The 14,888-nt window shown below is 37.2% G+C and overlaps 1 protein-coding gene across 5 annotated transcripts in view; it reads right to left on the bottom strand.

Annotated features, from left to right (window-relative positions):
• The window catches only part of LOC145685206 (nuclear pore complex protein Nup93-like), a 79,295-nt gene that overhangs the window by 5,872 nt on the left and 58,535 nt on the right, over window positions 1–14,888 (bottom strand). For 4 of the 5 annotated variants that reach the window (XM_081757564.1, XM_081757570.1, XM_081757566.1 and 1 more), the window contains exons 13-16: window positions 10,569–10,661; window positions 9,921–10,157; window positions 2,915–3,069; window positions 2,341–2,395 (exon numbers count right to left, since the gene is read on the bottom strand). In XM_081757564.1, coding sequence (XP_081613690.1) covers window positions 2,341–2,395; window positions 2,915–3,069; window positions 9,921–10,157; window positions 10,569–10,661 — 540 coding nt within the window. The remainder of the gene's footprint in view (window positions 1–2,340; window positions 2,396–2,914; window positions 3,070–9,920; window positions 10,158–10,568; window positions 10,662–14,888) is intronic. The other variant, XM_081757572.1, reaches the window with a different exon arrangement.

The raw sequence follows: 14,888 nt of genomic DNA, 5'->3' as shown, positions 1-14,888 counted from the left end.
TCTATAGTACAGAAAGATTGGCCTTCTGAAACTTGCCGATGGACGTCATCCACATCGACTCACACTTCTCTTTTAGGAATTGGTGGTTTCAACAACCCTCCTATTTATTTCAATGATTGCAACCATTAAATGATCATCACGATAAAAGATCAGATGTAAATATCCTTTATCTTCCTCTACACTCGTCGAAATATTACTCGAATGCTTTTTTTTTTTTTTTCATCCATTATCTGTGCATGGAATGATCTTCCACCAAGCATACGACAATCTCACTCTAATCTATTCAAAAAATCGGTTGAGTAGACCATCCGTCAATCTCTCTAGGCTTACTGATATCTGACAAAAATGTTGATTTTTATTCTTTTTACCTTTTATTTGTTTCTCGTATTCTCTAACTATATCTGAAAACATTGTGTGTTTATTAGTAATAATCTGTACGTCCATATTATATATATATATATATATATATACTATCTGGCCATTCGTCACTGGACACTCCTCCAAAAGTGCTTGGGATCGTCTGTGCACGTGACACTAGCTATAAAAGGTGTTGCCGCTGGAGAATATACTCACATCAGCCACTATGGACAGACGACGCGAACTTGGAGAAGCGGAAAGAGAGATGATTATTGGAACCCACAGATTTGAGCATTCGCCCGTTGAATTTCCAATAAATTTCAGATATCCCGATCGACAGTGAGCGATGTTATCGTGAAGTGGAAGCGGGGGGGGGGGAGGGGGTCATGACATGCCGACCCAGACCAACTAAACCGACAATATTAACAGATCGTGACCGTCGAAGCTTGAAATGTATGGTGAAATCAAATCGGAAGGCGTCGCTACAGATGGTGGCACAGGAGTTTCGATCGGCTTCCGGTAATGTTGCAAGTGATCGTACTGTCCGCCGGGAGATCATCGTACTTGGTTTCCATGATTGTGCTACAGTTCACAAGCCGCTTATCACAGCCCGCAATGCGTCCTGTCGTTTACAGTGGTGCCAGGAACGCCGCCATTGGACTCTTGAGCAATGGAAATCCGTCCTATGGAGTAATGAATCGCGCTACCAGATGTGGCGGTCCGATGGACGTGTGTGGGTGTAGCGTATGTCCGGAGCGGAGGTGGCATCATGGTGTGGTCGTGCTTCTCGTGGTATGGTCCTGGTTCTCTTGTTTTAGTGCCGGGAAACATGAATGCCGATGCATACCAAACGGTCCTGGACAATTATGCGCTAACGACACTGTAGGCACAATTCGGTATTGGTCCATATCTGTTTCAGCAAGTCAATGCTCCATGTCATACTTTAGGTGTTATAAACACGTGTTTCCAGGATATGGGTGTGCAAAAAATTGGTCAGCCCAAAATCTTGACATCAACCCTATTGAGAATCTTTGGGACGAGTTGGAGCGCCGCTTGAGAACCAAGCCATGCCGCCCAAAAAACCACTAGAGGGTTGTTCGCCGCTTTGCAAGAGGAATGGAGCAAGAATCCCGTCGAAACCTATCGCAAGTTGGTGGAAAGTCTTCCTCAAAGGGTTACGGACGTAATTGCGGCGACAGGTGGCCCCACATGATACTGATGGACTGCTGAAACCGGATTGACGTACTAATTAGAGGTGTCAGGTGACGAATGGCCAGAAGTTTTACGTCCAACGATTATGCCGGTTAGGCTAAAGGAGACGGTGATGATGAAAGATAAGTGAAATGGTGGAATGAAGAAAGTGGGAGGAAACGGGAGAACCCCGAGAAAACCCACGAGCACGGTGTTTGTCCACCACAAAGTCCACACGGCGCGAGCTGGGATCGAACCAGGGACCCCAAGCACCGGAGATGAACGCTCTGCCACTGAGCCACCGCCCCCCCACGAATGGCCAGATAGTATATTATATATATATATATATATATATATATATATATATATATATATATATATATATATGTGTGTGTGTGTGTGTGTGTGTGTGTGTATGATTGTAATTTCAATGTGTGTCTTTTCCTTATTATTCTATAAATACTTCATATGATCATATTAATTCTGATGTTTGCATGGTCAAGTGGGAGAGAAGGCATGATTAGCCTTAACTTACCATGTAAAATGAGACTAAATAAATAAATAAAATCCAAATCACTACACGGGGTTTACCCGAGAAGAGATCGAAAGCACGCGTGTTCAGTCACTCAGCCACGCAGAGGCTTCACAAAGCGACTAAAGTATCTTTGATATGCTGTAGAGTACGCTCTGCTACTGCTCCCAATTAACTTCAAACGAAACTATCATCGTGACTCCCAGTATATATTCTATAGTGTATAACATATATTTTAAAATACAAAAGTGTGTACTAACTCTTAATCCATCCTCTGCTGCTCGTGCGGAAACAGAAGTTGATACATCACCTTCCCTAAAAAAACAGACAAAATATACTTATATCATTTCAACACAAATAAGAAAAAATAAGGCAATGTTATGGATAACATGCATATAGAGAGATGGTTCAAAATGAATAGAAAATATAAGTTATATCTTTTTCGGCCATATAGATTTCAGGACAGACATTGTAAAACAAATTACATAAACATAGTCAAAAAGAAAAAAAAAATTTCTTTCGTCCAAGATTGACCTTTAATTGCTATTTAATTGCTTTGATTACGCTTTTCTTATGCCCAATGTATTGGTTTATCTTGAGGACTTCATTCCAATGCTCATTTCAGAAGTTATGAATGTCTTCAGCATTTGGTGGTGCACCAAAATAGGGACCTGACTGAAGCAAATACCTCTTAGTATTACTAAAATACTATTGGAGTCTAAAATTAATCGTGGCTTCCGATCATGACAAGTAAATTTATCTGCGCTACCCTTAGTAGTAGAACATTCAATTAACAATATATTCTGGTAAAACGATATATCTTTAAATTCTTACCTTACTTTATTAAATTGTGCATATATTATACTCATGGTGGCCATCAGAACATCCGGTATATTTTTGCACACATCTTCACTGTAATTACTGAAGTTTCTAATACGTTCTTCTACTTCTTTCATATTCATAGGTATCACCTTAGCATCAGCTATTGTCTGTAACAAATACAAGAACAGTCTTATTCATCTATGTAATTTTGAATATAAATAGCTCTTTTTTTGTGCACTCATCTGAGAAAGTTTCTTTGAGCAACAACAAACTCAGTAGCAGTTGAAAACAATTACAATATTCTTAGTTGCCTCTTCTACATAATATGTTATAATGCATAAAGAAAAGAGTGAACAATAATATCAAATTTCAAGTTTTTCTCAAATAGTTTTCATAAAAGGACAAAACTTTTTAGGCCGACTGCATATACATTGTAATATCCCACGTGTTACTGTATACAAACAATACTCTACACTCGTGTTTGTAACCACCATCACATGGTTTTATGACAGTATACTACACATCACGTGGATAAGCAGCAGACGATGGACCTCTGGCTCCTCCTACGAAGCACATGATATCGGAGCAGCAGCGCCACCGCCACCATGGAGGCCTATAAATTCGGCAGCAACCAACGAACCAGTACCAGTTCTCTAGTGTCCCTCCTACTCCTTGCTACAGAACATTAGGATAACCTAACCCCAAAGCCTCTAGTCTCCCACAGGACTCTTGGTTATCCCTTTTCTCCTGGCTTAGCCTTCTTCGGGGCTCTGTGACTACTAACCTTCTCATTGCTTGCCACGGAGCACTGAGGATTTCCTTCGCCACTCTGCTTAGCCTGCTTGCTTCGGGGCTTTGCAGAGATCCTGTCCTCGGCCTTATGGTCAAGGATTACCTAATTTCAACCCGATAATTTAGAGGAAAACAACTTTGTAGTATTTTCTGGAAATACTGTTATATAGTGAATTTTATAAAATAAAACCGGTAGTGGGAGTCGATGCCGGACCTTGTTTTATTACCAGCTCTTTCTGCCAGAAAGTTTTACAATATATATATATTTCGATTTTGCTTTTTGCGTAGCAAACAGCAGATCAAAGTTCACATTTCCATTTCCAAGGGCTTCAGAAGGTAGATGTTAACCAATAGGTGTAATAGGAAGTATGCGTCAAGCCCTATCTAGAGGTACTGTTATTTTGGCCCTAAAGCCTCAGAAAATTGGTCAAAAAGGGTATCAAAGGTACAAGGGTCATTGGTGATTTAAAGAAATTGAGAGGTTTTAAGAATGAACTCAACACAGGAATAACATCAGTATGCAACCGCATTTAGCACATGTGAGAAGGACCAATAGAAGATACCGATAAGCTGAGATATCAGCATAAATGACGAGTCGAAGATTTTTTCCAAAACTATATATATATATATATATATATATATATATATATATCGAAAGAAAACAAAGGTAGACGAAAGAAAAAGTATGTATAGTATAGAACCTTTCAAGAGCTTGCATATAATATACAATTATTTCAAGGGAACTTCAGGGACAGGGTGAAACTATTGAGAGATCATTCGTCACCATCTGAAAACTGTTCCCTTACAGTTCTAAAAGACGTCATTATGATGTATAAAACTTCAGTTTCCTTTATGTGACTGTACTCAAAACTTGATGAACAACATTAAGACTGAAACGAATGATATTATCTTCAGCTTCGAACAGAACACATCTAAGATCAATTTCTTAGGGGTCTTCACCGGGACGTTCGGCAATTCCATATACTATCAGATAGTTGCGCCTACTGTATAACTTGAAGATTGTCTCTTTTCTTTTGGAAAGAAAGTGTTTTAATCTGCTTTTCAATATCAGAACGAAGGCTAAATAACTGCTTTTTCACTTCTCGTAATTTACTAGAAATGTCCTGGAGCAGTGATTCCTTATTATCTGTTGATAGGACCGAAATAAATTTCTTCGGGGTCCACATGAAAACAGCTAATTTCTCATCAATGCGTCGTGCAGCTGATTCCAAGTTTTCACACTTTCCCTATAAATTGTTTCTGTTTGGCGGCATCTTTATGATGTTAATTATACAAGGTACCCAAAAAAGTTCTTGCGATTCTAGAGCAGTAATAAACAAAGAACAATACAGTAAACGATACGTACCTATAGATTTCGAAGTAATCTCGATTAGCATCCAACACCTTTTGACAACTTGTCTGCAGGTGCACAATATCCTGGCGATAAAACTCGGCGGTCGTGGATGCAAAGAAATCCGTGAGTGCGTTCCGCAGGTCTCCCTCATTTGCGAAGAATATCTCACGGATGACGGCGAAGGATAGTTGTCGATGTAATGAAATAGGTGGTAATCTGTTGGCGCAAGGTCTGGTGAATTGAATATGGTGCATGGTACAGTCTCCCAGCCAAGTTGCTGAAAGGTCTCCCGGGTTTTATTTGCCACATGTGGCTTGGCATTGTCGTGCAAAAATGGCACACCCGTGCAATTCACCAATGCCACTCCTTTGCTACTATCATGGTACACCCTTTGCAACTGCTGAGGGTACAGGTACGAAGTGATGGTCTGACTAGATGGTCCACCATACAGAAAACATAATCTTTCGTGGGTGCAGAGATGATCTTGAAGTGTGGGGAACAGGGTCATGTGGCGACAATCAATGTCTGATATGCTTGGGAGAGTCACAGAGGATCCTGTTTTCGCCACCAGTGAGCAAGCGATCAAAGATGGGTGTGTTTTGGTGCCGAGTGAGCAAGGAGAAACAAGCTGTCACTCGTTGTTCCTTGTTGGCTGGCAACAATGTATAGGGTACCCACTTGCTTAACTTGTATGACTTCCCTATCCCATGCAGGTACAGTCCGACTATTCCAGTGGAAACATAGAATCTTTCTGCAAGTTCATCACACATTAGACCACTGTCCTTCTTGATAGCTGCTTTCAGGGCCTCGTCATCCAATACATGTGGTTGTTTACTACGAGATTCATCCGAAAGGCTCACACCTCCTGGAATCAATGCCTGGCTATGTGTTTGTTCACGGCATTCTCCCCAAATGCCTGGCTTATGCGGCGACTTGATGCGGCAGCTGACAGGCCCGCTTTACAGTCATAGAATAAACAAACGCAACAAGCTGTTTCGATACCTCCATTTCTCTTCGACACTAGACGAGCTATAACTGCTGTATGTATGCAACGTACCTGTATTACTGAAAGTCGATGATCAACCGATTGCTTGGCAGGTACGTGCGTCATTTTGTTTCCTTCTGTGAGAATAGGACGTCAAAAACAGTAAGAACTTTTTTGATTACTTTGTATTAACACTATGAGCAGTTAGTACAAGGATTAATATTTAGATGTACGGAAACACAACAACATGTACTGTATAATCAGCTGAATATCTTCACCAGTATTAGTACAGGGTGTCTACTGAGTTTCAATTTCGAAATTCCAGTATATTTTCAGTATATTCAGTATAACAATCAGCAAAATTCCAGCACTTGATACAATGATGTTTTTAACCTCTTCAGGGAGCTTGACACATATGTTGCCATTAATTTGAATGCTATTTTAACGGCCGAGAAAATGGTCTCCATCTGCTGAACTCTCACGATTGTTGCCTTTTAACATTGTATTTTCTGCCTGCACTTGTTTTATTTCCCAGTATGCCTTGGATTTGCTGTTACAAACAATAAACCATGAGAGGGTGCAGCGGAGAGTTTCTGTATAAAAGTTGCTTATTCTTTTCCTTCTTTCTAGTGATTGTTGTTGGCGGATTTTTGTGGCTAGAATTTTTACTAACATCGAATACAGTGTTGTGTTCTAGTTTAAACTGTTGTGTGTCTAACATCGTGTTTACGTACGTTGCAAGAGGGATGTTTTGAAACGTACACATTTTTGTACAAAGTGCATTAGGGAAACCTATTTTGTCCCACATACAGTGAATACCATTTTGTGTGAAAAGACGCTGGTATACGTTCAATCATTAGTTTCTCTGGGTTTTTTGTTGTTGCAAAATATTCAGAAGGTAGAAAGTTAGGAAAGAAAGATATTCTAGAAATTCTAAATTGTATGGACGATCCTAATAGCTCTGATTTGGATTTGACTGCAAGTGAAGAAGTGAATGAATCTGGAACTCTGATGGAACATTTGGATGATGAAACATACAATGATATACTGTAAGTGAAAAAGTGGATTCTTTCATAGCAAGTAGTGATCAACCTGGAACTTCTAAGACAGCAATGTCCCGGACTGGCTCCAACAGTGTTGAACATCAATCCACACCCGCACTACAGACCTTGAGAAAGTATTCTGGACATTCCGATCATTCTACCAATCTCTTCATTCTACTATAAGGGTGAATCGTTTACAGGGACCTGACAGGAAACTAAACGATCAGAAAAACTTTACTGAAAGATGGCCGAGGCTCCATATCCCTGGTGACTTCTAATGAAAATGTGACAGTTGTGCGCCGGGTTGACAACAAACTCAATTACCTTGTATCGATATCTGCGAATGATCCTGTGGATATAGCAAACCGATGGGACAGAAATAATCATGCTTATATAGAAATTGAACAAACTCGTATTGCTGGGTGCTACAATAAATATATGGGTGGTGTTGATATCACGGATAGAATGATAGCTCATTATCCCAATGCTTTCAAAAGCAAGAAGTTTTATTTGCACATTTTCTTCCACTTTCACAATGTAGCAATAATCAATGCGTGTATTTTATATAAAAGGGTTACTAAAGAGGCGATGCTCTTGTTGGAATTCAAAGCGTCTGTTGCTAATACTATAATAAAGATCGCAACTACAAGAAACAAACGTGGAAGACCATCAACCCAGAGTGATGACAATGGGTATATGAAGAAGAGATAACGAACCGGGTGCTCAATTGAAGTCTGAACAGACAGAACCGGCTATTTTCCAAAGAAAAAACGTGGCTTCAAAAATCCACCACGATGTTTAAAAAAAAAAAAAAAAATCGTAAGCAGCGCACACGCTACGAGCGCAAAAAACGTGTAGTGCCAATTTGCCCGGAGTAAATAGGCAGTTTCTATAGTTAACTGAATTTAATTGAAAAAGGTTTGTTCAGTAACGAAAAGGAATATTAACAAGCACCTTAGCAATAATACTCACTTGTGCAAAAATATTCACCAAAACATTTGCAAGTGTTTATTCTTGCAGTATTACGTGTTTTATTTTATTACATAAAAATTTAAAAGGTTTGAACATAGTAGACTCTTTCTCTAGTTGGATATAAAAAACAAAGCAGATGTAAAGCCATTATTGCAACAAGTTCTCTGCAAGTTCTCCTTATTTTGTTATTTCTTTATATATTTTATGAATTTCAACATGTTACTTTATCCGCAACAAGTGCACATTTGTGGCCATTTGGAAATGGCCCGGAATATAAATGCTAATAACCACAATATAAAAATATGAAAGAAACCCGGGTCTTTGAAAAAAATCGTCCCTGAAGAGGTTAAAGTTCTTTAGGAATGATCACACTCTTGATGATTTCAGGTTTGTAATTGTTTTCCCATCAAATGAATATTTTATTTTTAATAAATTTCGTTAGCCTTTATCTTTAAAATACAAATGATTAGGTATATGTAGCTGCTCATGAAAGCGTTGAAATCTTTTATACAAGCAATGTGCCACATCCATACCAAGCATTAAAATTGGCCCTCAGTTTCCCATCACTGGGCAAACTTTTACTGACTAGTTTGCAGCCCTATGTACTGTAAAGCATTGCATATAACATAATGTATCCATTGTTATTACAAGGGAAAATACAGTGTCTATCTGCAACTCCGAGAGAGATGGCATCACGTCTTAACGCCGGATCATCGAGGAAAATCACAATTTATTACTTCAGTAACTGTACTGTTACATAAGTATTGTTGTTCTATAAAATCCCTTTTTTCATGATCTGAAACTCACTTTCACTACTTTCCTTTCACCGACAACCTCAATTCATGACTTTCATGCCCCGTAGACAACCTGCTCGGAGGCCTGATACAATGAGCCAAGAGCATTATTTGTATTATATTGTAATGTTTTACGGGTAGAGTCAGTGATGGACCGAGATATATCCGTTCACCAATTATATTATAAAATTAATTCTTTGTGTCTACAAAGGTTCTAATAAAAAAGTTTCTCTATAATGACCGAAGTTTGTAGGTTATAATGTTCTGTACGGGTAATCCCTTAGCTTCATAGCAGTCTCTAGGGTTCTCAAGGATTGGGTTCTAGGAAACCTCAGCTCATAGCAGCCTTCACGAGGTATAGTGCTCTTTAAGGTGATCCCATTAGCTTCATAGCAGCCTCCAGCGTTTAGTTGTGGTTAGGATAACCCCTTAGCTTCATAGCAGCCTCCAGGGTTTAGGATAGGTTGCGATCAGTTGGTCGACTGATGCAAGGTCCCTCCGTGGTTGCGCTTTTGTCTTCTTCGGGTCCTTTCTTGAGATCCGTCTCCTTTCGGCTTCCTCCGGTATCTTCCGTGTTGACTTCTCGTCTGCTTCATTGTTTGTAATCAATAACAAGTGTTGTATTGACATGTGTTTCTGTTGTGATGTGGGGATCCTTACAATATAAATGTATTATTAAGTTATAATTGTATAAATAATTGTTTATTATTCTATTCTAGTTGTAAGATTGTTATTACCCTGGACTTTTGTAGTTCAAAAATCCAGGGTAGATAATAAAGAATGATATTTGCATATTTCATAATTTTTCCAGTATGTGGATAAAAATTCCAGTATTTCCAGTATCAAAATTAAATTCCAGTATAATCCAGTATTTCAAGTATTTCCAGTATCAGTAGACGCCCTGTAGTAATGCTCGCTTAATCTATAGTCACATTAAAATAATGTTAGATTGTTATTTGCAAGTAAGACAGGCCACAAGCACAAGAGCCGATTTACTCGTGACGCCTCACAGCCGCCTCTTGCAACCATGATGAGATATTTCTTTCAAACAAATACTCTAATTAATGATTGCACTTACCTTCAGTGCTTGTTGGTGTTCTTGGTTATGATATTGATCAAAAAATGCAAGTAAGCTCCGAAGAACAGCAAACGAAGCAGCAACTCTAGCTGAACATCTGTACTCTTTACCAAGATAACGCCTTGAAATTTCTTGACAGACGTCTGCAAGTCGAGATCTCAACGATCCAGGAGTGTCTGGTTGACTTACAACTTGACCCAATAAAGTTACTAGAATTGTTAGTACCTTGTCTTGATTCTGAAATAATGATAAACTAATTAAGTACAAAAACACTGAAACAGTGAACATATAAAGTAAACGAAGTTTTTATGATTTTATATATTTTCGTCAACTGACTAGTCTGTAAATGCGTTAAAGTACTATGGGAAGGTTACTTGAACAACTTGTATCAACATTTTTTTTAAACCAGTCACTGTCCTATCAGGATAATTAGAAATTTAAAAAATAGTCGAACTTCATACTGTTTGAAACTAAAAATTAAATATGACTTGTTAGTTTAACATTGTTCATCAGCATTTTAATTATTAGATTTTTCTTATTGTAATATCGCGAATCATATTAGTAAAAGACTGATATAAATTTAGATTACGATAGACAGGAAATTCATATTTTAAAAAAATCTACAATTAGAATTCGATAAGTACTTACTCCTGCTAAATCGTACAACTTCATAGCATCCTCAAACAGACCTTTCTGCTCAGAATTTCGTGCAACTAACTCGATAATCCTTTTAGTGTCAACCTAAAATATACATATTGATGAATTAGTCAATAAAAACAATTCTTCACACAAAGTTCTCACCAGTTTCTCCATCGATTTCGTAATTTATTCACATATTTTTATAAATAGTGTCATTTTCAGCAAACAGCAATACCATACAAGGTATAAAGTTTGGAAGCATACATCAACGTGCTTACTACAATTCTATGAAATATCTTTCCACTCAACGAAACGAAACAAGAAATGATGCCATATACCAAAAACGGATATTTCATCACCAATGCTTCTTTATCTGGATTTCCAAGAAACATTCGAAACAAAATTGTATGAATGCTGTTCATTCTAACTTTGGAACTTCTTCACCTTAATTAAAACTAAAATCTGACCAAAGAAAATCATTTTTAATAAATAAATATTAATGTATCATTGCCGAAACTGTAGCAATATTATGTATTAAAAGTTATTTGCTTTGGTTAGATTTTAGTTTTAATTAAGGGTAAATTGTATGTTCAGATACTACACATAAATGGTTGTTTGAATTCACTAAATGACGAAAGACACACCCACTATTCGTTTGTACAAAGCATTCAATACTTTTGAGTTTATGCATAATTTGTCAATTGGTATGCTCAGGAAAATACATAGGAAGGCAAGAAAGACAGAAAAAAAGACTACCTTAGGTATACAAGTTCATTAAAGCATTCTGCAATAATTGCACATAGGGCGCATTCAATAGCCTGTTGTTGTCTTTTATCAGCCAACTTCAAGGTTTTAAGATCATTTAAAATATAATCAACATTATAAAGTTGTATGCTGAATGGTTGGGAAACATGGCCGCTAACTTCGAGGGAAGAACGTACACTGAAAGTATTTGAGAATAAAATCTTAAGACGAATATTCAGACCAATGAGGAACAAAAATGGGGAATGGCGGAAACTTAATAATGAGGAATTGCATAATTTATACCTTTTATCAAGCATTCTTAGGGTCATCAGGTCTAGGAGGTTCAGGTGGGCAAGTCATCTAACCAGAACAGAAGAAAGTAGGAACGCTTTCCAACTTTTCATGGAAAATCCAAGCGGAAAACGTCCATTAGGAAGACCTAGGCGCAGATGAGAGGACAATATTAAGATGAATCTTGCAGAAATAGGAGTACAAAGTAGAAACTGGATCCAGTTGACTAAGGACATAAGTCAGTAGAGAGCTTTTATGAATGCGGTCTTGAATCTCCGGGTTCCATAACCATAAGTTAGTTAGTTACCAAGTTGCATGTAAATTCAACAGTAATATTGCAAGGATAGTAGAGGAAGTGTTTTTAATAAGAACCAACAATCCGCATTTAAATTTAGACGAAACAATTAGGACAAAAATTGGATTTCAATTATGCATATTTTTGCGAACTGCAGATAGGGTGCCAATGATTTAGTTACTGGCAAGTCTGCTTCTAAACAACTTGGTAGGAAAAAGACGTCTAGAAAGTTAATCTTGTGTATTATTATCGCACTAAATTTTAATATATTTTTACACTTAGGACTACATATACCTATATCCAAAGTTGTCTTATCCTCTTTTATATTTTTCTCAACATAGCAATTGATGAGTAATGCATAAAGTCGAAATGTCGTATTGAGAACTTCGGATGGAACGAATGATTTTTTTTAAATATTATTATTATTATTATTATTATTTAACAAATTATTTGTATTTATTTACAAGTATAATGTAGGTGTATCGCCGTTAGAAGAAGACAAACAATACATACAATCGGCCAGTTAACAATGTGTTTTGCTACATGAACAGTACATAAATAACAATTTTCGTCGTATAACATAAGACTGTCAATTATTATTGCCAACTAACGATATGCTTTTTAGCACATATTTTTTTTCTTTCTTTCTTTCTTTCTTGAAAACTACACATAATCATTTCGAATCAAATTGTTCAGTTCGATGCGACCTATTGACAGTCGTATGTCTTATGTTTGGACAATATTTTAGTTAAACGGACGAGAGTTATTGATAATTTTAAGATATATGTCATTAACCATATATATATGTATTGTCGTCTTGCTAGTCTCATATGAAGCGCTTAATAAGAGAATATTTTAATATGTTTTACTCCAATACGTGGTATGATTTTCGTACAGCATCAATTTTCAGGTTTACTAAACTGTTTTTTTTTTCTTCATTTTTTCTCGAAAACTACGAGTGAACTTTTATTACTCACGTGTACAATTTTTTCAGGTTCGTGAGATCCATCGATATATGTTTCATTTATGGATTTTTTGTTGTTGTTGTTGTTGTTGTTGTTGTTCGCTAATAATATTGCAGAATTATGCAGTTTCCGCCATTCCCCACTCCCGTTTCTCTTGGGTCCGAATATTCGTCTCAGGATTTATTCTCAAATACCTTCGTTCTGCGTTCTGCTCTCAGTTTAAGCGACTATGTTTCGCAACCATACTACACTACACGCATAATTATCGTTTTATATATTTTAAGCTTCAAATTCTTTGACAGAATTCGCGAAAACAAAAGATTTTGAACTGTATAATAACACAAAATTCCTGCTTTTAATTGGCATCAAATTTCTTCGTGATTATGGCTTTGGTCTGTTAATATTGATCCTAGATATCTGAAAGTATTCACTTTATCCAAAGTATTATTCGATATTTTATCCATAATTTGCCGTATTACGATATCGTCCAACTTCCATGTACAGTGAAACCCCTCTAAGTTGGACATCTGCGGTTCCTTCGAAAACTGTCCAAGTTAGAGAGGTGTCCAAGGTAAAGGGGTAGAGGTTTGTAGCATAGCCGTATTATCTAGAAAAGCATTCTACCCTACTACATACATCAATACGCTATATTGTAAGAGGAACAGTAATTACACATTATGTTGATATTGTTGAATACTCTTACAATATCTTTATGCAGAAACACGTCTTGACTTGAACTGTGCAATACAATACAGGGTACGAAGTAATTATTTTTCTGTAACGAAGTTTTACAGTTTAAAGGATACCTTTGTCCAAAGGTTGTACTTCAAGCCGGGTTCACGGGAAAGAACTAGACATTTGACAAGTTAAGATCTACGTGACTTGTGGCATTGTCAACAAATAAGAAAATTATACTATTTGCGCGTCCCATTTACAAGTTGATGTCTTTTAACTACTCCGAAAATATGTCTGAGATCATCCAGGCTTTGAGGATCACCATATCATTTACTTCTTCGTGTAGTGTTTTACGTACCCGTTTCCTTCGAGCGCTACAATTTTGTTTATACAATAACGCATGATTTTACAATAACGTTGGAATGGCAGTTTCTGTTAATATTCGATATTGTCGATTTTGAAACCCGAAATTTATCTGCTAATTTCCTAGAGCTGTTACAGTTACTCAAGCGATCGATTACCTTTTTCTTTTCTTCTAATGTCGGTTCTTTCAACTTTCGCTTACTCATTTTTACAACTTCTGAAGTCGATCACACCGCAGACAAAACTGTAATGTTTAGTTTGTACAGAATAAGGAAGGTATTGCTGGCCACTCTACCTGTTACCGTGCACTTGTTCTCAAAATGCCATAGTTTTCTCATGAAAATAGGTCATATGTTCTAATTCTCACCCACTATCTCTTCTCGAATTTCCAGCAATTTTATCTCGCGAATAATCAGATCATAACCTTTTGTCAACGGTTCATTCATTCTCCTTTACCTGTATGGTGTATCTTTTAGGTGTCCAACTTAGTTTCAAATGTGTATGTTCAAGATGCAAGATAGAGGGGTGTCCAGGTTACAGGTGTTTCTAATACACAGAAATCAATGGGAGTATTTCTGATTCCGAAGAAAAGTGTCCAAGTTAGAGGGATGTCCAATATAAAGAGGTGTCCAAGTTGAGGGGTTTCACTGTATTTAGTTTTCTCTGCACTTACTTCTAAACCATTATCCCTGCAAGCGTTTAATAAAACTTCTGTAATTCTCTCTACTGTTCTTCTATCAGATTTACATCAACATATGCTATAATTTCATGAATACCATTCAGCTCTAGTTCCTGGTTGCTATCTTTGATTTTCCTTACATACCCCAGAACAAAGTTAAATAATAATGGCGACAACGCATTTCTTTGTTTCTGGCCATTCTCGACGTGAAACTCATGGCCAAGTATTTTCCTACTCGGACTTTACTTTGAGATTCATTTAAACCTTTCTTAAATAATCTAACTAGCTTTTTTGGTATTCCGAATTCTGTAAGAATG

The sequence above is a fragment of the Thermobia domestica genome, chromosome 1 (assembly GCF_964235325.1).
Source record: "Thermobia domestica chromosome 1, izTheDome1.hap1.1, whole genome shotgun sequence".
Taxonomy (NCBI): Eukaryota; Metazoa; Arthropoda; class Insecta; order Zygentoma; family Lepismatidae; genus Thermobia; species Thermobia domestica.
Note: the sequence above shows the minus strand (reverse complement) of the source record. Positions and strands in the feature narration are given on the sequence as shown.